The 26723-nt window shown below is 50.1% G+C and overlaps 2 protein-coding genes and 1 long non-coding RNA gene across 6 annotated transcripts; 1 reads left to right on the forward strand and 2 right to left on the reverse strand.

The window, feature by feature from the left end:
- Window positions 1-1238: 1238 nt before the first annotated feature.
- On the forward strand, window positions 1239-5120 carry LOC105819471. Its single transcript, XR_001137963.1, has 3 exons — window positions 1239-1516; window positions 3485-3806; window positions 4929-5120. It is a non-coding gene; the product is annotated as an uncharacterized LOC105819471 (long non-coding RNA).
- On the reverse strand, window positions 3348-6223 carry LOC105819470 (chromosome unknown open reading frame, human C17orf49). 4 transcript variants are annotated; one of them, XM_012655720.1, is made up of 6 exons: window positions 6053-6223; window positions 5771-5865; window positions 5063-5164; window positions 4212-4402; window positions 3894-3998; window positions 3348-3618 (listed from the first exon to the last, which is right to left on the reverse strand). In XM_012655720.1, the coding sequence occupies exons 1-6, from the start codon at window positions 6071-6073 to the stop codon at window positions 3554-3556; spliced, it is 579 nt and encodes a 192-aa protein (XP_012511174.1). In that variant the 5' UTR covers window positions 6074-6223; the 3' UTR covers window positions 3348-3553. The 4 variants fall into 4 exon arrangements, with proteins under 4 accessions (XP_012511174.1, XP_012511175.1, XP_012511178.1 ...); XM_012655721.1 differs by lacking the exon at window positions 5063-5164 and having other exon boundaries at window positions 6053-6221; XM_012655724.1 differs by lacking the exon at window positions 5063-5164 and having other exon boundaries at window positions 3350-3614; window positions 6053-6216.
- A 3521-nt stretch (window positions 6224-9744) lies between these two features.
- On the reverse strand, window positions 9745-21782 carry ALOX12 (arachidonate 12-lipoxygenase). The gene is made up of 14 exons (XM_012655725.1): window positions 21595-21782; window positions 20912-21113; window positions 19732-19813; window positions 19506-19628; window positions 19280-19383; window positions 18867-19027; window positions 17883-18026; window positions 16865-17074; window positions 14283-14369; window positions 13884-14053; window positions 13275-13396; window positions 10647-10747; window positions 10354-10524; window positions 9745-10231 (listed from the first exon to the last, which is right to left on the reverse strand). Exons 1-14 carry the CDS (start codon window positions 21727-21729, stop codon window positions 10052-10054), a joined length of 1992 nt encoding a protein of 663 aa, XP_012511179.1. The 5' UTR covers window positions 21730-21782; the 3' UTR covers window positions 9745-10051.
- Between the last annotated feature and the right edge of the window lie 4941 nt (window positions 21783-26723).

Genomic DNA, 26723 nt, shown 5'->3' on the forward strand with positions numbered 1-26723 from the left:
TTTGAATCTTGTGGAAACTCACTTTGATGAGAGGATATTCCTGTGTATGCATGGCTAGCCAAGTAGTTTTTTCCAGGGGAAAAAACAAGGTGAAGGCCCCCAGGGTAGGAGACTAAAATTTTGGGGTGTCCTTATTTTGGGGGTGTTTTGTCACTCTTTGGGTACTTTTGGTGAAGCTGAGGGATGGATCATAAGGTGAGAATGATTTGGAACTTCACTTAATTTAGAGCACAATTCTGGTTTGGGATGTCTTTTGCTTATATCTCCCTCTCACCCCAGATTCTAGGAATTTCTTTCTTCAGTGAACCCCCAAATAAGCCCAGGACTTAAAGGGAGAAACCTGGAAGGGGTGGTATCTCCTCTTATTACTATGTGGCTTGGATAGATCTGAGGGAGAAAAGGCAGTTTCAGACTCTGAACCCCAATTTCTTAAGGGAGCACAGCTCAGTTTGGGGGAAGGAGGAAAATGGGGTGTCTCTTGGCAAAGTGGACACCCCTGACCAGGGCAGTGATGCTGGAACTGTGTGGCAAGGAGGGGTGGCAGTGGGGTACAAGGAGGTGATCCCTGTACCCTGATTTTCTAGGACAAGAGCCCCAAACAGAAAGCAGAGGACTGGGAGTGTGGGTGAGATGAGGGGGGAGGGGTTCCCAACGGCAGCAGGGGCTAGAGGGTAAGCCAGGCCAGCTCTTCACGCCTGGGTCCCTGCTCTCTTCGGCTCTCCTCCCCTCTCTCCCTCCCACCGCCCACCCCCCCAACCCAAGGAAAAAAAACTGCCTGTGCAACAGCAATGGCAGATTCCAATCCTCCAGGCTTTCCTAAACCACCACCGAGACCAGCCGGGGGGGAGGGGAAGGGAGGATCGGGCTTTCCTGCTTCCTTAAGACAGGGGCAATGAGCTTGACCTCCTGGCCCCTAGCCCTCTGAGGAGTGCCCCCCTGTCTGGAAGCCAGGTGTCCTGGACCCTAGCCCCCGAGCGGGGGGGCCTGGAGAGACGGGGAGGAGGAAGGAGGGAGTGACTTCCAAAATTGGCATCCGGACAGAGCAGGGCTGGCGGGAGGCAGGCAAAAGACGGAATTTTCCTGAAAAAACGGGGGTATCTGAGGACCCCAAATTTGGGGAGCTAGTCCAGGACCGTCCTCCCAACACCCTAGATTTTTTTGGGATTTTTTGGGGACCCTGGGACCCCTCTAGATGGGGTGAGGAATGTAGTGTTGGGGGAATCTGACTGGGGCATTGCAGCTGCCTCTCCCGCCGAGTTGGAGACGGATGGGCTGGGACGGGTTTTGGGGGGGTGTCCCCAATTCTGACTGGGAGTGGAGGAACCCCCTCCTGAGCTCTCTTGTGGGGGTCCCTCCTCCCCAGGGCACTCCCCAGTCCCTGAGCCAGCCGAGAGGAAGGAGGCCAGCGATGCGACTGGGGCAGCTCCTTTCTCCTGCACCCCAAATGTGAGGGATGCACCCCATATTTTGCTCCTTTCAAAATAGGGGACCAGGATCTCAGGGGAGAGTAGCTGAGGTAAGTGGGGAGGAAAGTGTCCCCTGTTTTCAGGAGAGACGTGGCGGTTTGGGGGGAGGTTTGGAGGTGCGTGCTGGGGTGGGGTTGGGCTTTGTCAGTCTTGGAATTGGGGGGATGACTGGAGAGGCTTTCTCTTATACCCCTAAACTACAGCCCCCCAGATGGAAACCAAAGACTGAGACCAGAGAGCCCCCAACATCCCCAGCCGTTAGGATAGTGTTTGATTTCTCTTTCACCCCCACAAAGGCTCTGCCGAGGGTGGGAGCTGGGGGCAGCTGTTCTGGGGGCTAAGGAGGGTGAAGTGAGGAGCAGGAGGCCTTGGCAGGGTTTGGTGTAGGACAGATAGGGGTCTCGGAGGAAGGGGTCTGGCATCCTTGGGGGCCTAAAATGACTGCTTATATACACCACCTTAGATCATTTTGATTGCTAAGAGTTTTGGGGGGTGTGTCGGAAGGGGGAGCGGTAAAAGGTGGGATTGGATATAGGAGGATAACTTTTGGGTGTTAGAGGGTATTATTTTGATTTGCAGAAGGGATTTTGGCCCTTGGATTTTGCTTTCTGGGGGGTGCTGTTTAAACATCAAGTCCTGGACAGTAGAAAAAGGCTGAGTGAAGGCCTAGGGTGGGGGGTGGGGAGAGGCATATTTGTCTCAGCTTAAACGTGGCTCTCTGGGGTGGGCCCGCCTGGCTGGGCCTGGTGATGGGCTGATGGAGGTTGTTGTGAGGGTGGGGCTTGGGTCCTGAGGGCCTGTGGGCAGTGGGAACAGCACTGGGGGTTGAGTACTGGCCCCCAGGTCCAGATGGCCCTCTTCCTGGGCCCTGCTGCTCCCCTTTCTCCCTGGCCTCCATTTCCTGCCTTTGGCCTCCATCTTGTGGCAGGCCCAGGGCCCAGGGCGACTTCCGGCCCCCCTCTCCCAACCGTGTTCCGGCCCCACCACCTCTGGACTGCCAACTCCCAACCCTGCTGTCCTTGGCCCTCTGTCTCTCCTTGCTTTTCTCTTGGGTTCTGACCCAGGGAGGGGAGGAACGGACACAGGAAGCCTTGGGTCTCTGCCCTTGCTGAGTCGGGAGGCAGTTTGTTGGTCCCCTACAGTCACTCCCTATTTCTTCTGCCTGACCCCACCCTAGGGATCTCCTGAGCTGAGTTCCTACAGAGGGAAGATGGTCCAATCTTATTACACTGTGAGCTCATCCCCTTCCAGTTGCTGCTCCAGGACTGAGGTTCCTGGTTTTCCCCAACTGATTTGGGGGCCATGTTTGCCTTGTAAGCCTTCTCTATCTCCCTGCTCTTGGTGGTGGTGGTGGGATCTTCCCACCACTGTCTTGTGCTGTCTTCCTCTCAACCCAGCCCAGTCCTGCTCCCGCCCCAGCAGCACACTGTGGTTTGTACGGCACTGTGGCCACGTCCAAACCACACTGTGGTGTTAGAGCGAGGGTGGGGGAGGCACCGCTGAGGCTTGGCCCTGGGAGGCCATCCTGGAGAAGCAAAACAAAAAACACCTGGGGCCTTGTGACAAACTTCTTTCAAGTGGGGAAGAAGGGGGTGGGGTGTGAAAGCCCTGGAAACAAGCCCTCTAAAATCCTCAGGGTAGTCTCAGGAATACTGTCGGCCACAGACTTTGGGAGTAAGTTCTACCACCAGAGAGCAAAGTGGAGTCTTTGTTGCCCACACCCAGCTCCCCTGGCTCTAGCAGCACAGAAATATTGGCACCGGGAAGTGAATCTGCCAATATTGGCTGTGCTGCTCCAGGCAGGGTGGCGAGAGCTACTGAGGGCTGAGGAGAGAAGAGGGAACAGCCCTCTCCTCTTAATAATGTTTAGCAGACAGCACCAAGCTGAGAGGGAAATCTTTATTGTTTTCTGTATAAAAATGTCCATCAGATGAAGGGCAAAGGGGTTGGGGGCAGACGCTTATACAGGAACAGCAAAGTGGACAGCCCCAGCAGCTTTTTGGCCCTCTCTTGTGCAGGCCTTGCTCAGAGTCCCAGGCAATCCACAGGTCCAGGGTGAACAGTGAAAGAGGTCAGAGGTGGCAGGCTCAGCAGGAGAGTAGAGGAGGATCAGCAGAGGTCATGAGAAGGCCAGAATCCAGGGTCAGGCTGTCTGGAACAGGAAGTAAAATGGGCCGAGATGGAGGGAGCCCCAAGCATGCTTCCAAGACAACACCCGCCTCCCCAAAGCACTCTGCTGCTTACTAACCCAATCTCCTGCACTGTGTATGAGAGCACCTTCTCTTCCAAAGCCCCTGTATAGGGAAGGGACTCCTGCTGAGACCCTCCCCTACCATCAAGGTGAGCGCTTCCTCCCCAACCCCTTTGGCTGGGAGGCCTTGCTCAGAGTCCCAGGCAATCCTGGTGTAGGAGGAGGAGGACTCCTACCCTGGTCGAAGTTGAGTTTCTTGGCTGGAGGAGTTTCTCCCAGCCCTTCAATATCCACCAGGTCACTGTTGGCGTCAGAGTCGTTGAGAGCACTGAGTGTCACATCTGGGAGGAGGGCATAAGCTAGATTCTAGGTTCCCCTGACTGCCCCCACCCCCAGCTTCCCAAAGCTTCATCTCCCCCCACCCCTCTGCCCCTCTCTGGGAACCTCCACAGGGACAGGAAGAGAGATTTGTCCTTATTTGACCCAGGCCCAATTCTCTCACTGAACCTCTGATGGGACCTTTAAGCCTTAGGCAGCAACTCCACAGCCCTCACCAGCCTTCTGTTTCTTTATGGGGGGACCCGCGGCCTCAGGGACACTGGAGCTGCTGGGTGGAGGGGCAGCTGGAGGAGGTGACAAGACACCAGATGCCACCTTCTTGGGCCCTTTCTTGGGTGACTCAGCTGGAAGGGGGATGCCAGAGTCTTCATATACCTTGCGTTTCACAGTGGCCTTTATCTGAGCCCTGAAGAGAAGAGAGAGCAGGTTAGGAATTAGTCATGAGAGAAGCTGAGGGAAGAAGGGAGGGGATGGGAAGGGGTAACTCTGAAGGAATTCTGGGAGCCCCTTCCTACGAATCCAGGTCAGGGCCCCAACCCACTGGGGTTCTCATTTTCCTGAAGCTCTGCAGTCACTCACGGTGGATGGAGTGTGAAGAGTGGAGTCCCTTGAACTGAGCAGTAGGAAAGGCCTGTCCTCTAATTCTCTTCTCAGAAAGATATATGGATGTTGCAGGCCACCAGGTAGGGCTCGGTGATTTACAGGTAGATTGGGACTGATTAGTAGATCCTGATCAACTAGTTCTGAATCACAATATCCCCAGGAATACTGCAGTAAGGTCTCGAAAGATCTATATAAGTAATAAGGGAACTCCCATCATCAAATACAATAATTGAGTATCTCAGGCAACCAAAAATCAAATTCTTGTAAGGTCCTGATTACCTCAGCATTTTAGGAACTCCTGACCAGTTGTGACAATTCTACTCTTTCAGTTCTCAAGGGATTCTAACAAAACTAGCAACAAAGTAAGAAAGATGAGTTGGAAAGGAGTTCTGAGGAAGACAACAATGGGTAAGGAGGAAGAAAGCTGCCCACCCCCCTTTCTCTGCCAGCCACCCTCCCTCACACTGTCCGTTCCTTGATGACACAGCTGATGTGATTAAGATCGTCCCCAAATCGCTTCACAGCAGCCCTCAGCATCTCTATCTCCGTCTCCGTCCACTTCGCACTGTCGGAAGGGGAGAGGGGGGATAGCAAAAATGGGAGGAGGAGGGGTGTGGAGCCAGCCCGCAGGCAATGCCTTCCACAGCCTACCAGCCTCCTCCTCCCAATCTCTGGGGCCCCTTCCACGGATGCATAAAGAGATCCTCCTTAAAAAAAAGCTCTTCAGGCCCTGCGGGAACCCTGAGGATCCCCAACCATATGAAATCACAGCATCCTCTATTTGAGAACACCCCTCTCCTCCATCAACGTGAAGTTGCTGCTGTAAACAGCACACGATTCAACAAGTAGGGGCCTGACAAACAGAACCCCTCAACACTTCACACAGTCCGCGGGAATTCCGTATGAGCCGGGCCGAGTTGTAGTGGTGGTGGTTTGTGGTTTGCCGGTTCGCAGCAGTACAACTGTGAACTATGAGTCCAGGTTATGGGCCTCAGTATGTATTTTTATGTCATTCATTCCTTCATTCAACAATCATTTATTAACACCTACTCTGCGCTGTGCCAGGCACAAAGAGAAACTACATCTGTCCCTGTCTTAGAGAGGGTCCGTGTCTGTAACTGAGTCGACGCTTTCGCTCTCAGTGTCCACGTCCCCGTCCGGGCTCACGTACCCAGCAGGGGAAGAGTCGGCCACAGGATGCAGCTGCATCGTCAGCTCCCCGAGCTTGGTGAAGGCTGCGCCTGCCGCGGAGAAGATCTCTCCGACCTGGGGGCGGGGCAGCGTTACGGGGGGCAGGCGCACACCCCCAGCGCCGTCCCGCCCGGAGCCCCTAGCCCCACCCCAGGCTCGGCTCCCGCCCGTCCCCCACCCCGGGCGGAAGAGTCCAGAGCCAAGTGGGGGGACCCGCCCTCCCGTGGCCGCCAGGGAGCGCTGTCCGCGAGGGAGGTCGAACCTTTGTGGACGCTGACGTCATGGCCCCGCGCGCCTCCTCACGGAGACGGAGACGCCGCCGCTGCCGCCACCACCACCACCACGCGAGCCGGGACCACGGAGAGCCCGGCGACTGAAAAGCTCCGGCCCCCCGCCCAGGAAGTCCCTCCTTCCCCGCAGCTGATTGGCTCAAGCCCGGCCGCTCCCCGCCTCATCAATCGCGGTTGTAGACCGCCTTGGCGCTCCAAGGGAAGGAGAGGTGGAAGCCGCCGCCTCACTTCCGGCCGGCTTCACTGCACTTCCGTCCAGGGGTTTGGACTCCCGTTGAGGTAGCCCTCCAGCCGCAGCCCCGTGCTCGCCCCCTCACCCAAGCACAGACCAAGCTTACGAGAGCAGATTCTCTTTATTGTGGTACAAGACAAAGCGAGGGAACTGGAGAGACAGTGAATGGCCAGCCCCAGCCCCCTCCACTGGGCCCGAGGGGGAACAAGGGATTCAGTCTCTCGCCAGGAAAACCCAGTCCCTCAGAGGGCGCTAGAATGGGTGGGACGCGGCCCAGGTGAGGGGGTGGAAGGAGTCTTTAAATAGAAGAGGGGGCTGGAGAGGGGAAATGGGACCGTGCTCTAGCGCACCATGTATTCCTTTCGCTTATTGAGCCGAACTTGGCAGAAAGAGAAGCCTCCAAGGAGGAGGTAAAGGCCCGCGGCGATGAAACAGTTGTAGCTGACTTGCTCGTAAAGGTTGTATATGTTCTGGGGGCCGTTCCTGGAGGTGGGGATTAGACAGAGAAGTGTCAGACATTAATAGCAGCCAATGTTTAGCTCTGACCTTGTGCCATACACACCGTTCTAGTCGTTTTTAGGTGTATTATTCAATCTTCTTGACTACCCTATATGATGAGTTCTACTATAATATCCATTTCGCAGAGGTGGACTGAGGTACAGAGAAGTAAAATACCTAAAGAGGCCACACCTAAAGTGGTAGGTTTAGGATGGCTGCCGAGTTCCCAAGACTGGTTCCCAGGAGTCTGGTTCCCAAGACTGCTACTAACTACATCGTGAAGAAAGCAGTTCTCCTCTGTCAGTTCCCTAACCTCGGTGCCCCAAGCACCCAGCCTCCCGGACACAAGTCTGCCCCCAGCCCCGCCTCCCCCACCTGACAACTTACTCAAAATCTTTCTCCGTGAAGGGAACATCCTCAATTAATACAGCGGAATGGACGTTGAAAAATATTCCGAGCATTATCTGAAAAATGGGAATGGCTAGGTTGTTGAACTCAGGCACCTGACCTCCTGGTCACGCTCTAAACTCCTCCCATTTCTAATGTTGCCACAACACCTGGGCCTGGGATTAACCAGAACAAGGTAGGATTAGGGGTGGTTGTTGCTGGATTCGGTCTCGGCCACCTGGAATAGGGATTGACGTGGTGACATTGAGAATGGCTCGGGCAATGGCAAGAATAGTGAGCAACCCGTCTTTCCCAGAAACCCAAGTTATCTTCCCTCCAGAGGCGTCATTATCACGGGACAGTGCGGAAGAGGTGAGGAACAACCGGCACTTCTTCATACTATTTCTTCTTGAAGTGGGGGTAGGATAAATTCCTGGACAAACAAGGCCCAGCCATCCATTTAGGTGACAAGCACTCCCTTTCTCCCCATGTCCTCCATTCAACTCAAGCATCTCTCAGAAACCCAGCTCTTCTTTTTCTTACCTTCAGGGGTTTCCAAACTTACCAGCCTCAGCTCCTCCCATTCCAGACTTCACCCCCCCACCCCGCTCCAGTTCCCATTTTTCAATCTCAGTTCTGTCTTGTTCTCCAGCGGCCAGCAGATCAACCAGCTCCAGCCTGCCTGCTGCCTTCTAAGGCCCGGCGTTTCCTAGCCTTCCAACCCTCTAACCCCGGAGCCCCTCAGGTCCTCTCCGATTCTCGCCGGGGGGGGCCCCTCACCAACATGATCACTCCCCAGGCGCTGAGCACTATGCCGCAGGCGGCCAGCTTCGGCCCACAGCACAGGAGCGACGCCATGTAGAAGGGAGTCCGGAGATCGTCTAGGGGTGAGCCGGGTGGAAAGGCGGTGAGAAGAAGCCCTGGATGCGTTCGGAGGGCTGCGGAGAGGGAGTGGTCTCCGGCCCCAACCATCATGCCGGGGGTGGGGGCGGGGCGGCGGCGGGGAGCGCCAGGCACCTCGGAGTCCTCTCGAGACTTTTGCGGAGAAGGCAGTGTCTTGAATCCAAGGAGCTGTTCGAAAGCCCTTATCGATTTATGTAGCCGGGGCGTGAGTATTGGAAGAGGGCCTCCAGTTTCTTGGTTTTTCCCCCGACTCCAAGTTGAAATGGAAGGAGCTGGTGTATCACGTGACCAAGTTTGGCAAGTCACGTGACGAGGAACTCGCTGTAACCAGGCCTGGGGGAAAAGTATGTAACTCTTGCGGAGCCCCTGATAACTTGGAAGTGGGGCTCTTAGGATCACAGAAAGGATTGGAACCATCTGGTTTCCCCCTCAGATACTTAGTCTCGGGTGGTATCCTGTGATGGGGAAATGGTAAGTGAGACAAAAGTTTATACATAGAGAGCGCGCTTCTGTCTGTTCTCTACTTACTCTTTCCTTTTAAAACAGATGTTCTGACACAGTAGAAACGAGGTAGGAGCTCCTTCCCGAGGCCAAGCATGCTGCTGCGACTAGAACGCTTTAAAACTGCGGAGGGTTCCTTGGCTTTGTAAATACTTAAGTAACATTTTATCATCACGTGTATTGGAATACTGTATAATTGTAGATGCCAAATCCAGGAACAATATGAAGTTAGGAAAAGTCCAGGGAAAGCTGACTCGATGAGCCAGTTGTGAAAGCGAATAGTTCTGTTAAATATACCGGAGAAAGGAATAAGTTCACCAAAATGTCACTTTGCTTCCCTGCTGCAAACCGAGAAAACTGATTATATAAGTCCTTTGAATAAGGTGGGATACAAAATTTAAAAATATGAATAGATCATCCCCTCCCAAAAAAAGTTCTCATACTTCACTGGTGAGAGGCAGATTTGTAATAATTATTTGGGGAAATAAGGATGTTTGAAGAACACAATTTTGCACGGAGCAAGTTGTACCCATTTTAGTGAGAACAGTGACCTCAGCATAATTGAGAGGAATCATTTTGACCCTGAGACCCCAGAACCAAACAAGGACTCATGGTCGTTGGCTAGAATAACTTTGGGGTATTTTTTCCACTTACTTTATGCAAATTGTTCTTAAAGGGTTATGAAAGAGAATTTGGAACCTGGGAAACATGTAGAAATCCCAGAGTATTAAAGGGGCTGGGAAAGTGGCCTTGAAACATGAATTTCATATCTTTTTTGTTTGCGACTGTCTGGAGAAGAAAGCCATTTTGGGGCAAAGGTTTTTATTCTGCCCTAGAAACACCATTCTTATTCAGGGACTTTTGGGGTACATGTGTGAATAGGTAGAGGGAAAATTACTAAGGAAAAGAGTCAGAAATTTCTAACTTGGCCACCAAGCATGAAGTTTAGTTCGTGGGAACAGAGAATTAGCTGAAATCTCCCTCCCCCACTCATGATCTTGGATGTTTTGGAAGTAGGGGCAGGGCCTCAGGCTAGAAGGCCAAATTCAGCCTGTAGCCTGTGCATGTCCCTCAGAGCACTTTTTCATTTTTAAATGGTTGAATAAACTAAAAGAACATTTTGTGACATGTGAAGCTCATATCTCAGTGTCTATAGATAAAACTTTATTGGAACACAGTTGCACTCATTTGTTTACATGTTGCCTATGGCTGCCTTCATGCTACCACGGGACAGGTGAGTAGTTGTGACAGAGACTGTGGCCTGTGAAGCCTAAAATATTAATATTATCTGACCTTTGCAGAAAAAGTTTACTGCCTCCTAGGCTAGTGGGATACTGATGGGGGAGGAAATAGAGCCTTAGCAGAGAGACTTAGGAAAGCATGAAATCCAAGATGGAAATGTCAGTCCTAAAGCTGATGTGAAGTCTTCCAGGTGGGGGCACCTTAGGGCTCAGATAGTGATACTGTTCTCTATGCGGCTGGGCTTCAGGTATTCATAAGGCAGGTCAAGTTGCTCATTCCGGGCTTTAATCTCTTTTTCCAGGTTTTCCAAATCTGTTTGGAATTGCTTTAGCACAGCTTTGGCCTTGGGGCCTGAAAAATATTTTTCTTTGTGATGCCCCAGAGGTACCTGAGACAGAACAAAGGCTCAGTCAGTTTCTAGTCTGAAGACAGAAGCACCTAAAGCCCAGCACCTCACTCTGATGTTTCCTTTCCAACTGTTATTTCCCTTTCCCTAGAATCCCCTCTTACCATGTCTGGCTGGCGGCGACCCAGGTGCCATGTGATGGTCATTTGAAGACAGGCCTGCCGGACATTGGGTAGTGACCCCATCACTGTGGCCATTGTCACATCTTCCTTGGTGGTGGGTGGGGGCATCCGCATTGTGCATGGGGCATTAGGGACCCAGGCATACCAGTCCAGCTAGGGGAAGAAACTGCAACCCTAGGACCCTGGTACTTAAGGTTTCAACTCCCATCTCTCCCTCAGTTCTGCCAAGGTCCAGACACTTGCCCTCAGGAACCTGGGCTTTCAGCTGTCCATACCTGGCCCTGGTTGATGGCCCCATGCTGGGCAGTGCATGTGAAGACACACATGGTAAGGAAATGGCAGAGTTGAGCCTGGGACTGGAAGGAGACAGGGAAACCTAGGTGGGAAAGGAACAGGATTTAGAGGCTGTAGCATATGAGGAGAGAAATAAAGGCTGATATCTTGGATGTCCATATTTTAGAATTGATAAGTGTTCATTTATTTAGATATATTTGCATCAGACATGGGTTTCAATCCTGCTCAGTCACTACAGCTTGGTTAACTTAAGCTAATTAACCTCTCTGAACCTCAGTTTTTTCATCTGTAAAATGTAGATGATACCTACATTATAAATGAGATAATGTATCAAAATCAGCTGGTATGCAATAAGTGCTCAATTAGTTGTTATGGAAGGCTTCGGGGCTGAAAAGTTCTGAGTGATCAAATAGCCTCTGCCTCAAAAAGTAGTTAATAATTTAGGGATGCTTCCCCCTATTCTCAGACAGGCAATTATAAATCTCTGTGTTATATGAGGAATAAGAGAAGTTATGGATTTCTGTGTCACAGCAAAGAGGAGCTTCCCACAAGGGTTATCTTCAGGCTACTCATTTTACAATGGATTTGGGGGCTCAGAGTCTCAATAACCCTATTTGTTAAGTGGAACAAATATAAGTACTCCCATTTTATAGATTAACAAAATCAAAGACCAAAGATATTGAACTGCTTGTCAGGATAGCATAGTTGGGAAAAGGCAGAGGCTGACCTTGAACTCAGGTTCCTGACTACTAATTCCATGCTGTTTTTAATTTTAGCGTACTTTCTCTAAAAAGTCTGTTGGAAAAATAAGGCAAAGGTAAGCTATGCGAACTGAGGGAGAATAAGGTGGAGGGAAGAATGAGAGGCACTTCGTGGAGGTTAAAGTTAATTTGTGTTATGAACTGAATATGTGTCCCCCCAGAATTCTTTTTTTTTTTTTTTTTTTTTAGACAGAGTCTCACTGTGTTGCCTGGGCTAGAGTGAGTGCCGTGGCGTCAGCCTAGCTCACAGCAACCTCAAACTCCTGGGCTCAAGCGATCCTCCTGCCTCAGCCTCCCGAGTAGCTGGGACTACAGGCATGCACTACCATGCCCGGCTAATTTTTTCTATGTATTTTTAGTTGTCCGATTAATTTCTTTCTATTTCTAGTAGAGACGGGGTCTCGCTCTTGCTCAGGCTGGTCTCAAACTCCTGAGCTCAAACAATCCGCCCGCCTTGGCCTCCCAGAGTGCTAGGATTACAGGTGTGAGCCACCGTGCCCGGCCCCCCCCCAAAATTCTTGTGTTGAAATCTAACCCCCAAAATGTTGGTATTAGGAGGTAGAGCCTCTGGGAGGTGATTAGATCATGAGGGTGGAGCCTTCATAGATGGGATTAGTGCATTATGAGAAGAGGCCAGAGAGCTAGTCTGCTCTCTTTCTGCCATGTGATGATACAAGGAGAAGAAGTTGGCTGTCTGCAACCTGGAAGAGAGCCCTCACTAGAACCCTGACCTGCTGGCACCCTGATCTTGGACTTCCAGCCTCCAGAACTGTGAGAAATAAATTTCTGTTGTTTATAAGCCATGCATTCTATGGTACTTTGTTATAGCAACCCAAACTACGTGACTATTTAATTTCAAAACATAGATACTGGCTAGGGAGAGAAAGAAGGGACATGTCTTTAGGGACATGTCTTTTGGGACATGTGGAGCCTAAGGGACAGTACTGAGAAGTATAAAGTTTGGTCCTGGAAGGGTAGGGGTGGTGCACCCACAGATTCCCCAGGGAGAGGCTCCCTCCAGGGTGCAAGTGTTTGCTGCTTTCCCAGGATTGGCCGTAATGGATCCCCAGTCAATGTTAGTAGTGATCCCACAAAGGCAGAGGTGTTGGTCTGAAGCGGGAGGGGGAGGGACTGGAGAATGATTCAGAACAGTCCAAGTAGGCCTGTGTTAGAGGAGGATGAACCTAGGAAGGGCTCAAGAAAGGCTGCTTCTTCCCCAGAGGTTAAAATGTGGGCGGTGAGGAGTGACTAAAGGTAGAGGCTACATCTGTCTAGAAGGTGGGGGAGGTAAGGAGGGAGGGCTGGATTGGCTAAAGAAACCTGAGCCCCAAGGATCAGGGACCTGAATTTGGGTTTGAGCCAAAGCATGTTTAGTATTGAGTTTGCATCTAAAATGACCTTGCACTGTGGCGAGCGTGCAGTATGCCTGGACCCTTTGTGTGTGCTGGACAGTAGCAGGCAGGAAAGGGAGGGAACACAGGTGGGTCATCATAGGCTTCAGTGGGAAAAATCTTCCCATTTAGATCCTTATGAAGAGAAACAGACACTGGGCAGAAACCCTCCCTGGCTATAGTTCTGGCTTGGCTGGGCCCCATGATGTGGCAGGTTAGGGGCATCTGTGACTAGGGGTGGGTATAGGGGTTGATGACCAGGGTCTCTGAGGAGGACAATCCTTGGGTGTCTAGAATTGTCCTGAGTCTCAGGAGGTGTGAATGGGGTTCAGATGCTTTCCCATGTGGAGGGAGGGGTGTGTGATGAGGGGTTGGAGTCCTGGCCTGAGAGGGGTGGGGCTGGGAAGGAGCTCTGGCAGAGTCTCCCAGGAGCTCCTATCTCTGGGATGGACCTTACCTCTGTCCTGGGCCTGGCACAGCCCCACCTCTGTGATCTCCTGACACCAGGCCTGCAGCTCAGGGTCCGCCCTCACGACGTCATCCCTTTGGTAGAAGAGGTGGATGATCCCTTCCACGTACCTGCCCAGAGGAGAAGGGAGCTGAGCTCTCTGAGAGTAGAAGCCTCCAGCCTCTGACCTCTGCTCCTCTCTCCGTGGCATCTGCCCAGCTGCTTCTACCGTGTCTTGGGAGGGACCTCAGAACACTTGCCTTTGGGGACATCCCCTGTGCTTTAAACACACCAGTGTCTAACAGAAGGAGACGAGGGTAATTCTAGGAATTCCCTACACAGCGTTGCTGGCCATGCTTCCTAGCAACATCCTGATCTGCCAGACCCCCAGTCTCCCCACTGCAGCTCTCCTCACCTACATTCTCTGCCCCATCCCAGTCTCTTCCCTTTCAGAGCCCGCTCACTCTCTCCTCACCCTTCCTCCTCTCTCCCCAGGGTTGAGCTCTCGGCTCCTCCTAGTGGCACCTCCTCGTTTTCACTGTGCTTTTGCCCCATGCTGACCTCAGGCCAGAGCCCCTCTCTCCACACCCCTCCACTTCTCAGCTCCCTCTCACCCACCGGGCAGTGATCTCCCAGAGCCGTGAAGCATCGTGGGCATAGTGAGCACTTGGGATTCCCAGCAGGCCCCGGTCAGCCAGGTCGTCAGGAGGACAGAGGGAGCAGTAGGTCAGCTGAGCCATTGCCCGACGGAGCAGCTGCACATGGCCCCCTCCACCTGTGCTCACTGCCTGGGACAAGAGAGTTGACAGGTCTTGAGGGATAGAAGCAGGGCTGGAGGACCGCAGCTTACTAGAAAAGGGATCAGAGGTTAGGTTAAGGCCATGGCTATAAAAGGGACAGGGCTCATGGGTCTAAGGGTCAGGACATTCACATAGGTTGGCCTGGGATCTTGAAGGTGGCAGAAGATCATAGAGAGCTGGAAGATTAAGGGGGCTCCACACTCCATTCCCTCCTCACCTTATCAAATATTCCTCCATCTGAGATGAGTTGGGTCCGTGCCCTGGTATTAATTTCCATGGTGTAGCGGATATGGGGGATCAGGAGCTGGGGTAGAGGAGATTGGAGGGGAGGTTAATCGAGGCCATGCTTGGGTTCTTTCCTTGTAGGGCCAGACACCCAGCATATGGTGTCTTCTCTCCTCTTGATGCTTTCCGCCCTGCTGCTGCCTTGACAGGCTGGTCCCCTTCTTCTCTGATCACTTACTCTCATGTTCTCCAGCTCCCTTGTGAGTTGGTCTCTGGAGCCACACTGACTGGAATTTCAACCTAAACTTTACCACTCACTTTGGTACTTGGCCAAGTTCATGACCCTCTAATCTGCAATCTCCTCATCTGTCAACAGGGGGCAATAATAGGATCTCTTATCTTAGGGGCTCTGGTGATGCTTATGTGAGTGATGTATGAAGGGTATTTAATACCCACAAAAGTCCTCAAATAGTGGCTATTATGGTTCTATTATTTTCACTTTGAGTGTAGGTGTCTTAAGAATCAGCTCCTTTTGATTTTCTTCTATATTTCCTCTATCATTCATATCCTCATAGCTTAAATTAGCCTCTCATTATGAAAGCTGCACCTCCATCGTTTAGTTTCACTGTCAGGTTTTTTTAGGGAGGGTACTTTCAGTTAGAATTAGAGGAGCTATATTGAGCTACCTGCTTAAGCAGCAGAGAGGCTATTGTCAAATCTGCCCCTACGCCCAATTAGGCACTGTCAGACCCCCCCTCCTGCTTTTCCTTAGCTATTGAAAAAGGCCACCTGATCCTCACATGCATTTCTTTTAATCTTAGACTATTTGTCTTACTTTCCACATAGCTAATATGCAGGTTTCATGCAATTTTTGTATTTATCTGAATTGTTGATGCTGGACACAGGGAATGACCCAAGTGATACTTTTGGTGTTAAGATATCAAAGCAGCTCACATTAGCCTGAAATCCAGAAAATTCATGAAAGATGCTGCATGTCATAGTAAGCCCAAAGTCCACATGAGGAGGGAAGATGCATAAGGACAACTCCTAATAACAACAATGAATGCAAGAACTAATGTTTTTTGTAGCATTTAGCATGTGTCACACTATTATATATCGTATTATCCTTTAACAACCCCACGATGGAGATCCTGCTATCCTCACTTAAAGATGATGACATCCGGTAAGTACTGAGGCCGGGATTCAGGATTCAGACCCCAGCAGTCCACATCCAGAGCCCGCAGAGGTAGCTGTTACGACATTTGCAGGCTTAACCCTCCTGTGTGTCTGATAACAACTCAGCTGTTTGATGGGGTGAAGTTGCTGTGGTGAGTAGAGACAGGGAGGGGGCTGCACTAGTGAGGGGGATTGTATGTGTGAAGAGGCTTCAGCTATTCAAGCAGAGCAGAAGATCGTGATGCAGGAGGCATTGTGAAAGAACTAAAATCCAAGAGTCTATTAATCAGACTGGTCTCCATCTTGTCTATGTTACCAAAGGGGCAATTCCAAAGGGTCACAGCTATATTGGTCAGGCCTGGAGGTGGTGGTGGGGCTCTGGGTGGAGGCCCCCAGCTGAAACAATTCAATTGTTCTCTTTATCAAGTACTCAATTGCGTACCTTGCCAGCACTTCAAACTCCATGTACCTAAAAATGAATACCTCATTTTTGCCCCCAAATGGGCTTCTGCTGACTTTACGGTTTCTGACCATTACTCTGGTTCACAAGCTTGTATCATTTTTGTGCCCTCTCGGCCATGTTCCTTCCCTATATGTAAAGTGTCATCAAGATTTTGAGAACATATTTAAGCAAGCACAAGTTTTATTTTGCCACCTTCTGCCTAGTAATAGATACTGAACTCAAGATTTTATAGAATTACAGTATGTCTAGGTCAGTACAATACACCCACCCTGTGGGCTTCTAGGTGTTGCAGAAGTTTAGACTTCTGACTTTTCTCTCTCCCATCTTGCACCCAGGCACACTGCAGCTACTGCTTCCTCCCTTCACCAAGTCTTTAATTTTTTCCTTTTCATTCTTGTCACCACCATGTAATGTACATCTTTGTCCACCTCACTCTCAGGCAGATATGAGTAGCCTGCTGGGCTGCTCTCCTTGCCTTTTGATCTGTTTCTACTTAGCTGACTCCTCAGTTGGGGTAGAACATTCTTCATCAATACTATACTGTTTATAGGCTGTCTCTTGTGATTTCAAACTCTAGTTCCAGATATTGCTCTCTGGTTTGTTCTTATGGGAACCATTTGTTTTCCTGGCTAAATACTAAATCTACTAAGGCAGGCATAAAGCTTTTGTTTTACGAACAATATCCCAGCTATACTGCAAGCCCATTGCTAGATTGTCAGAGCTCTGAGAATTTCAGAGGGCTCCCTTATAATGTGTCCTGAAGAATGGTTAGATGAGTCAAAAACTAAAAGTCTCAAGATATTGATACAGTCTTCTTTTCTCCTCTTTTTCACTCACAAATTGCTATAAAGGTTTTTTTGCTGCTGCAATATCATCTGATACTGGGCTGTTCCTCTGTCTGGGATCTGAGAGATGGGACTTAGTAGAGCTTGTACCTTGAAGACAGGGTGCAGTCCTGGGAGGCACCGCATGGTGGCGACAGCGATGACCTCAGCCACCAGATGAGTGTTCAGTAAATGATACTGGAGCTCGTGCAGTTGGAAATCTGAATTTCGGACCCAGGATTTTGCCAGGAGCCAGGCAAGCGGGGGATCTGAGGGCAGGAACAGTGTTGGGGTTTGGGAGCTAGGGTTGGGAGGCTGAATCTGGGAGAAAAAGAAATTAGTCACTTACTGAACTCCCACTCTACGTAGGGCATTATGGTCAGCATTCTTGGGGAAACACACATGACTAAGTAAGATTATTGGCTTCCAGGAGGTTATAATCTAATAGGAGGAATGAGACCCCTTCTACCCTCCCTCTCACTAGCTGTAGTGCTGTGATGGTTGGGTTGAATGCAGGAGAGTTGGAAGCAGGGGGTCCAGTGAGGAGGTCCTAACCATTGTTTGGAGAAACGTGATGGGGGTCAGAGCTCAGGTGTTGGTGGAATGTGAAGGAGATATGTAAGATTATTGACCATGCTCAGCAACTGACTGTTAAGAATAGTGAGAGAAAAGATATTCAAGAGATAGTGGGTGTTCAGAGTTAGAGGCCACTGAGAGATTAAATAGTGATTCTTTAAGTATGGTCCTGAAACTGGTAGTGTCAGCATTACTCTGGCCCTTATATGAAATGCAGATTCTCAGTCCCCACCCCAGACATACTGAATCAGAAAGTCTGGTTGTGGGACCCAGTGTTTTAACAAGCACTTCAGGTGATTCTGATACACACTACAGTTTGAGAACCACTGTGTACAGGATGAGAACTCCGAGAGGCCATTATGACTCTTGAACAAGTACGTCCAGTTGGGTGAGTCAGGGGAGACCAGGGTACAAGCAACACAGTGACATGAGGACAGGTCTCACTGAGTGAAGATGGGGTTTGGGAGCCAAGAGTCATGAGGCTGGGTCCCTGGGAGCAGAGGCTGAGGTGGACAGAGTGTGGTGTTGGGAGGGGATGCCCAGGGCACCTCACCTGGATGACCATGGGTAGCAGCTTCCCACTAGGCTCCATCTTCAGCATGACAAGGGGGGCAGCCAGGTACTGCTGCTCTCCTCGGATCACGTTGGCTGGAATTCCATCCAGCAGGATGAAGTCAGCCTCAAACAGGGAACCGTTCTGGGGAAAGGAGCAATGTATCCATTTTTAGAGTTCAAAGTGTACCCCCAGAGGGCCAGGGCAAAGGGAAGACATTTAGTTTAGCTTGTTGCCATTGTCTTACATCAGTACCAGAGTCCCATTGGCAGAACTAGAACACCTGGTCCAGTTCCTCTCATTTTAAAGTGAAGGAACAGCTGAGTGAGGGTAGATGTCCTATGCATGGATATGTGGTAGCAGATCTGGGTTTAGAACCAGGCCTGCTGAATCCAGTTTGCACCATAGGCATTGTAAAGTGACCCTTTGCCAAGATGGCAAGGCCCCTTCCTGGTCATCCCCTAATGGTCTGGCTCCCTTCAGCCCAGCAAATGCTCTTTCTTCTCTGTTCAACCCTTACCTCTGCTGCCAGATATTCCAGAGCTTCCCCTAACTACCACTGCCACCAAATACAGCACACACATGCATTCCACATAGGCTCGTCCTGCTCACCCAGCTCCTTTTTTATAGAAAACTTCCCTGATTCTCCCCACCTGATGGCACATTCTTCACTTTTATGCCTGCCCATGAACTCTGGGGTCCAGGAACACTGACAGCCAGGGAATATCATTGTTCCTGCTAACATCTCTGGCCCCTGTCTGGGTCCTAGGGATCCATCCTATTTCCCCCTTCATGCTAGGAGCTCCTCATAGTTTTCCCCTACATATTTTATAATTTCTAGATTTTTCCAGCTCAAGACTTTGCAGCGAGGGACAGTGGATTACTGCAGCCTCCCTTCCTCTGACTCATCTTTGGTTTTTCTCCGTCACGAGTTCTTCTTACCACACTACTAAGGAGAGAACAATGCCAGGCAGGGGGAGATACCTGGAGTTCTTTCTCCAACTGGGCCCGAAGTTCCTCTGTCCCCAAGGGCAGCACTAGCCTGGAAGGCAGAGAGGTGGAGCGTCTCAACAGCATGGGGTTGGCGCCATTGAGGAACTGGTAGCCAAAAAGCTCATCATCCTGCCAGCACTGGTGAACCTTCTCTGTGGGGAGGGGGTGGAAGGAGGATGTTTACCATGGCTGGGGTCCCCGTCTCCTCCAGACTCTACTCAGGGATTCAGGCAAATGACCCACACTGTGCCCAGACCCTGCGTTTTAATTCTTTAGGCCTCTCTGAGATGATCAGACATGAGAAGGCCTCTTCTTGCAAGAAGTTATGAGGGTCTGTGGAGTGTGGTGGACAGGTCATCAAAAGGGGTTATTAAGGGATTACAGAGACCTGGGGGAACACTGACCAGCTAGAGTACTCTTCTGACCCCAGAAGATCTGATCAAAGTCTTCTAGGCGGTTCCAGGAGCTCAGGAGGGTGTAAACACGTTTGAGGACCATCTCCAGGGCCCTAGGACAGGTATTGAGGTTTGAACTCATCAGCTGATCCTTCAGCCCCTCACCATATACCAGCATTCTTGGATCTCCCGGCCCTTATTCCACTCTGAGCCCCAGCTCGCAGCTTTTTCTCACCCTGCCTTCAGTGTCCATTCAAAGTCCCGCCTCTTCTCCTCATGGAATCTCATATTTGGAGGTAGGTCATCCTCACAGTCTGCAGCTATGGTCAGGGGTAACCCTTCTTTCCAGGTGGCCCAGCTAGAAGTTGGGGACAAGCCTTCAGGGAGGATGGTGAGGTTAGTGATGAGGGCAGAGTTAGGAAGGGGTGGGACAAATGGGAGGCCTAAGGGTGGGTGGTCACCAGTAGATCTGTTGTCTTTCCTTTAGTTCCTTCTCTCGATGCTTCTGGAACACATCCAAGGCATTGTCTCCTGCCAGGCGGGCTGGGGAGACATTAAGATGATTGGCCACCCAGCGGCGTCTGGTCCTGTGCTCATCCCTGCCTGTCCTCTCCCTTTTTGTAGTCATGCTCCTTGTTTTCAGGCATGCACTGCTGCTTTCGTCTCTGGCTGTGCCTCATGTGCTTGATCCCCAAACACATTAATCCCATTTTGACTAACCTTGCACTCCTGATTTCACTTATTTCAGCCCTCATCTTTTGCTTGTAGACAAAAATGTTATGGTTGCCACCTTTTCTTGTTCCTTAACTCATCTTCCCCTACCTGACCGTATTTCATCAATATCTATGGTTGGGAAAAAAATCACCTTAATTAAGGTGATAAAATCTTAGTCACCTGTATGCCCTTACCTTATGCTACATGTTGCTTTAATTTCACATTTCTTAAGCCTCACCTGCCACACCTTCGCCTGTCCTCAAAAGATTTTGTATTTGCTTTTTTAACCTGACTTCACCTTTCTTGGGCCTACTAAGTTGTCTTTATTGACTTGTTCCTGCTCTTAACTGCATTTAAACTCACCTGTGTCAAAGTCATGTTTCCATCCTTACAACCTTGCCCTCATTCATCGTTTTATTCATCCCTCTTGTTTCCCACGGTAGAACATTCAGTATTTGCTGTCCTCCTTCATCCCCAGCTCCTGCCAAGTGCTCCTTGCCCTTCACAGTTGTCTTCTGCGTTATTCCTACCAAACCAGCTCTCCAACATCATATCGTGTGTTTCCCTCACCTGCCTCCCCGTCCCTGCCGTAAGGTACATTCTGAGTCCCATAGAGATCTCCTTTCTACTTTTACTTTGCTTCTCTGTTTTCCTTCCTCACTGCAACTCCCAGGCCCTGTCCTCACCTTCTTGGAAGATGGGATTTCCAGATCTCTCATTCTCTGGCTCCAGCCTCACTCGCAGCCTTACTTACTCTGTGTAAAACTTTGGGAATTCATGACAACTTCCCGTTTTCCGTCTTACACCCTGGGATCCCTACACTTAACCTGCCGCGTGCCCATCCTTTCTCTAAGTCCCCTCCAACCAACCTCCCCCTCCCAGCAGCTCCTAGTCCTTGCGCCCCCTCCGCCGACGCTGCCCGCTCACCGGTGCCCTCGGGCAGGCTCAAGACGCCCTCACCCCGCACCCAGCGGTAGCACGGGAAGGCCGCCTCCGCGCAGGCTCCGGGCCCCTGCACCGTGACGCGGTCGCAGAACCAGGCGTCGTCCACCAGCGAGTGGTGTTTGCGCAACTTCACGAACTGCAGGGGTCCCAAGTCGTCCTGAACGTCAAGATCAAACTCCTCCTCCTGTGGGGGCCGGACCGGCCGGACTTAGTAGGGACCTGGGAGAGGCGGTTTTGAGGGCAGAGCCGCCCCTTTGTGGAGCCTCAGTTTACCAGGGCCTGGTTCCCTCCCCCGCAGAACCTGCCCCGTGGGTCACAGATGCCCGATGTCGGGGGAGGACGGAGACCCAGTGCGTGGCTGCAGTGACTTGAGTTGATGACTGAGCATCACACCTGTGTGCGTCCCACTGACTGAACTCTCGCCGCGCCCGTGCTTGGAGGAGCTTCTTGTTTGACCACTGGTCATGGACTTACCTCTGGGTCATTTGGAGAAGGACTTGGAAGTCGGGGAAGGGAGAAGGGGGTTGAATCCAGCCCTGGACCCAAAGTCCCGCCCCTCTTTTCACCCCCGACGTTGCAACTCCGTGAAGTCCCAGTCCGCGTTGTCACCTCGCCCCCAGCCTCCTGCCCCCGCCAACACCCCCTCCCCCAGTCCCCGCTCTGACCTCTCCCCGCACCGGCCGCAGCTGCAGCTCCAGCTCCGCCTCCCCGCGCGCTCCGACCAGCCACAGCTGCACGCGGTTGTGCGACCCGGAGAAGAGCCAGGCGCCGGTGGCCACGCGGATGCGGTAGCGGCCCATGGTGCCCTCCGCCCCCGGCAGCCTGGGCGAGGGCAGCCAGGTCCTGCGCGATTTCTGGGACCGCCCAGGGCCGCCAGCGCCTCAGGGCCAGTTCCAGCCTTTAAAGGATAGGTCTTCGGCCCCTCCCTCCTCGCAACTTTTGGACGCTCCCACGTCCCCGCCCCAGACTAGCCCAAACCTGCGAGCAGAGCGGTAGAGCCGGCTGTGTGGACCGGCTGTGCCTCTAGGTCGGAGTGTAGCTGCGGGAAGATAAAGGGACCCTGGCCAGGGTGAGCCCGAGAGGGTGGGTGCGGCAGGGACTTTCTGGACCTCTGGGGGAGGCCTGGGAATAGGAGCCTCCGGGATGGAGCAAAAAAGGATGAGGACACTTCCCAAGGTCTTTTGGGGAGTTAGGAAAAATGCAGGGTGAATCCATCTTTCAAATGGAGAGGAGAGCCTCCACTTTTCTGGGCTGGGACTTGGGGAAGGCCAGCTTCTGGAAGGCTGCGCTAGGCTACCAGGGATGCCTTGCTGCTAGACCCCGAGTGGCGCAGTCCTCTAGTACCCGATTGCTATCGCCTTTGAGCCCTGTCCTTCAGTAAGTGACCATGGGTTCCCCAGCTTTCCTAGAACATGGAAGAATAACAGCTCAAGGCTTGCTACCCGCCCGCCTCCAACACTATTTAAAATGTTCAGGAATTGCGATCCCAAGTACACCAAATATCGTGGGCCCGACATCTAGAAAGAGGCCTGTGGCAGAGTAGAGAAAGCTTCATTTTGTCCAACCTCCATAGTAGGTGCAGCAAATGTTAGGGACCCGGGAACACAGTCTGGGTGTTAGGGTGCCGTGTGGAATCACTTAGGGACCTAGCATACATGGGCAATTCCCATGAACTTTGTAGTTGCCAGGTGAGTGCACCCCCTTCCCCTCCTTTAGTAGGTTCCAGGGTAATTTTTATTCCCAAGCTGTTTCCTGGTCCTTCATGAGTCTCAGGGTAGGAAATCCAGGAACAGCAGTCTGGCCAGTGCTGGTTAGGGACATTGTAAACATTAGAAGGATGATTCAGGGCTCAGGCTCCATCACCCATCCAGGAATCAACCAGATGAAACCTGGTGCACAGGCTCCGGTCTAGATCTTCTTGATCCAAGTCATTTTAAGCATTTGGCTCACAGTGGATGTGTTTGGTAGCCGGGGCTAGACCAGGGCAAGGTAAATCTGCTTTCTTGAGCCAGGCCTCAAAAATGGTGTGCTGTTTGTTAGAAGGGATAAGTGACAGGGGGTTCTAGACCCACATCCCAGCCTCTAGACCTCCCAGAAGTGTCTGATCCTTACTGGGTGCCATTCCCCTCTTATCTTCTACCAGGGGTGGGGAACTTGCTGTCCTGGGGCCACATGTGGCCTTCTGGATCCTTGAGTATGGCCTTTTGACTGCACAAACTTCACAGAACAAATCCCTTTATTAAAAGGATTTGTTCTGTAAAATTTGGATTCGGTGGAGGGGCCACATGTGGCCTTGAGGCCACAGCTTCCCACCCACTCCTGCATCCTCTGTGCTCACACCTGGGTGTCTGTCATTTGCCAGCCTCCAGTTCTTCCAGTTTTCTGGAGTCACCCTCTTCTGTAATATCCAAAGAAAATGGCTCAAATTCTCCTCCTCCATGATAGCAGGACCTGGTCTTTTCCACACACATTTTCATGGTTACTGTTGCCTAGAAAAGAGAGTTTGTTTCATACCTACTCCCCAGATCAGTCCATACTGCAGCCTGCTTCTCTGCTGTTTTTTGACTCCTTTTTCTGCCCACTGTAGTGTGTACTATGAGGCCACATACAGAGAGAGGGAATGAATAATAGAGAAAATAATCCAAGCTACTGCACATGCTAAATGAGTTAACGTGTTTAAACACTTAGAACAATGCCTTGGACACAGTCCCTCTATGATTAGCTGCTCTTATTTTATTATTTACAATTGAATGTCAGCATCACTCCTCCTGGAAATCCCTCTACCATTCCTCACCACATACTGTTTCTCCATGTCCCTGTACGGGCCCAACTTCCCCAAGAGCTCTTACCCCTCAAGACTCTTCCTCCTACTTCTTTTTTTCTTTTAAGCACATGCACTATATTGGGAGAATATAATTAAAAACAAAGTCTCCCAACCCAGAACACCTCTCCACAAAAGTAGTAAAGAAAGAGAAACAGTTTTATTGTTGAAAAAGCATTAAACCAGAATATGATGCATATCACAGGCAGCTGCTAACAGATTGCAAAGACAGAAAGAATCTCACTCTTTTATATAGCCAAACAGAACCCATTACATACATGTTCTCAAGATAAACAGTGACTAATTCTCTAGTAAGAGGACCTTATATTAATAGTACCATTTGTCACACAATAGTGCAGCCTAGGTTCATCTGGTACTTGGAATGACCATCCGTGTTAACTAACTTAATCAAAGAAAAAACAAACTTCTCTTATCTTTATGCCAGGCGATAGTTTTGCAACTTCAGCAAAGTGCCCATCTGAGTTAGGCTCCTAACTTCCCACAGAAACTGGGAGATGGAGGATCTATCTCCCTTGGTGTTTATGTTTCAAGGAGATGGCTCCCAGGTCCTTGAGAAAGACATTCCTGGATCATAAAGCTGGCAAGAGGCTGTGTAGCTTCTTAAAAGATTTACGCACATTTCAAAGAGACAGAAAAGAACTTACAAGTTTTCCAAAGCACAAGCTCTAAGAAAAAAGATGGGGGAGAAGTCTTTTTCCTTATTTTCAACAGGGAAAATTAAGCCTTTTATTTTTAAATTTTTATTTGTTCCTACAACTACCATTTTGTCCTTAATGTATGCCACAAGAAGGACCAACGGCTTGATTTTGTCTGCGCCCTTTGCAGTAGGGAAGCTGACATTGGCATATGTGCACACCAAAGTCGAACTCTATCCTCTTCTCCAGACTCCCAATGCCCTGCTGCCAGTAGGCAATACCCACATTCTCATTACCTCTCTTTACAGAACAATTTAACTTCTTGATCAAAGCTTCTCCCATTAGGTTATGCCTGAAGGGTTGTGGGCGAGGGGGTGGACCTTGCATTTCATAGCAAAAAAGAGTCTTTGTAAACATGAGAATAATTTCATCCTTTTCTCCTATGCCAATGTGGCCCAAACTGCACAGTGTTGATGATAACTCCGTTGTCTCTGCTGCATTAGTGTTTGGAGCCTGCATTTGGCATGGGGCTATATATATTTGTATTTGTTCCTTGAGTAACCTATACATTGGACACCCAAGCATGACATTATAAACTGTAATTTTAAACTATGTAACCATAGAATGTGATTTCTATGGGTAGAAATTATATCATCTATTTTTCCAATTAGTAATTTGGATATCCACCTGTCTCTATTTGCAGGAAGTCCAGCACTTTCCTCTCTGAGTACCATCACTAGCTTCTGTTGTTGTCCTGTGGTGTGGCTGTGGAAACCTTGTCCTGCACAATCTAATGGGTCATTTTCTAGTGCTACGGGCTTAAAATATTTAGTAAACCATGCTATAAACAGATGTGCTGTCATCCAGGCTTTGTTGTTCCATTTACAGAACACAGACAAAGTATATTTAGCACAATTCTGAAGGGTCCTAGGCTTTTCAGAATGGTAAATGAGCGTTGGCTTCAACTTAAAATCACCAGCTGCATTAACCCCACAACAAGAGAGTCAGCCTGTCCCTTGAAGCCAGGCATTGACTTTTCCTCTCTAGCTATGAAAGTCCTAGATGATGTTTTCTTCCAATATAAGGCTGTTTCATCTTCCATGAAAATCTGTTGTTTAGTGTAGCCACCTTTGTCACCTTTAGCTAGACCTTCGGAATAACTTGCTGCAGCTTCTACATCAGCACTTGCTGCTTCACCTCGCACTTTTATGTTATGGAGACCACTTCTTCCCTTAAACCTCATGAACCAACCTCTGCTAGCTTCAAATTTTTCTTGTTCAGCTTCCTCACCTTTCTCAGTCTTCATAGAATTGAAGAGAGTTAGGGCCTTTCTCTGGATTAGGCTTTTGTTTAAGGGAATGTTGTAGCTGATTTGATTTTCTATCCAGACCAGTAAAACTTTCTCCATATCAGCAATAAAGCTGTTTCACTTTCTTATCATTCATGTGTTCACTGGAGTAGCACTTTTAATTTCCTTCAAGAACCTTTCCTTTGCATTTACAACTTGGCTAACTGGTGCAAGAGGCCTAGCTTTTGGCCTCTATCAGCTTTTGACATGCCTTCCTCAATAAGCTTAATCATTTTTACCTTTTGACTTTAAGTGAAAGACATGCAACTCTTTCTTTCAGTTGAACACTTAGAGCCATTGTAGGGCTATTAATTGGCCTAATTTCAATATTATTGTGTTTCAGGGAACAGGGAGGCCCAAGGAGAGGGAGAGAGAGGTGGGGGAATGGCCAGTTAGTGGATCAGCGAGAACACACTTTTACTGATTAAGTTTTCCATCTTATGTGGGTGTGGTTCATGGTGCTCCAAAACAATTACAGTAGTAACATAAAGAACATTGGTCACAGATCACCATAACAGATATGATAAGCATTAAAAAGTTTGAAATATTGTGAGAATTACCAAAATGTTACACAGAGACATGAAGTGAGCACACACTGTTGGAAAAATGACACTGATAGACTTGCTCAATGCAGGGTTGCCACAAACCTTTGTGAACTAAAATAAAATTTGAAGGCTCACCACCCCCCCCACCGGCTGACTAAATGGACCCCCTCGTGGCCAAAGGAATATCCTAAAACTAAATTGCCTGCCAGGAGGAAGGAGGTCAGACATGTCTTATCATGCCCCCCTCCCTTCTTGGGGACATCCTTTGTAACCCATTAACAGGCCTAAGGGTATGCAAGATAAACCTGCAGGTCCTCAATTTACGCAACAAACATATGTCCAGTGGCTTATCTCTGATAAAGAGCTCCTTATGTTAAAACATTCCAAGCCTTTAGACAAAGCTTCATGTCTTTAACCAATTACA

This window comes from Propithecus coquereli, unplaced genomic scaffold (genome assembly GCF_000956105.1).
Source record: "Propithecus coquereli isolate 6110/MARCELLA unplaced genomic scaffold, Pcoq_1.0 Scaffold482, whole genome shotgun sequence".
Classification (NCBI taxonomy): Eukaryota; Metazoa; Chordata; class Mammalia; order Primates; family Indriidae; genus Propithecus; species Propithecus coquereli.

Coding starts and splice junctions, on each gene's coding strand:
- LOC105819470 (XM_012655720.1), bottom strand. CDS start 6,073: ATGACGTCAGCGTCCACAAAG. Junction 5,866..6,052: donor TGACGTCAGCGTCCACAAAG/GTTCGACCTCCC, acceptor CCCCGCCCCCAG/GTCGGAGAGATCTTCTCCGC. Junction 3,999..4,211: donor CATAAAGAAACAGAAGGCTG/GTGAGGGCTGTG, acceptor CCCTCCTCCCAG/ATGTGACACTCAGTGCTCTC.
- ALOX12 (XM_012655725.1), bottom strand. CDS start 21,729: ATGGGCCGCTACCGCATCCGCGTGGCCACCGGCGCCTGGCTCTTCTCC. Junction 18,027..18,866: donor AGTTGGAGAAAGAACTCCAG/GTATCTCCCCCT, acceptor TCCTTTCCCCAG/AACGGTTCCCTGTTTGAGGC. Junction 10,232..10,353: donor GTCGCCGCCAGCCAGACATG/GTAAGAGGGGAT, acceptor GTTCTGTCTCAG/GTACCTCTGGGGCATCACAA.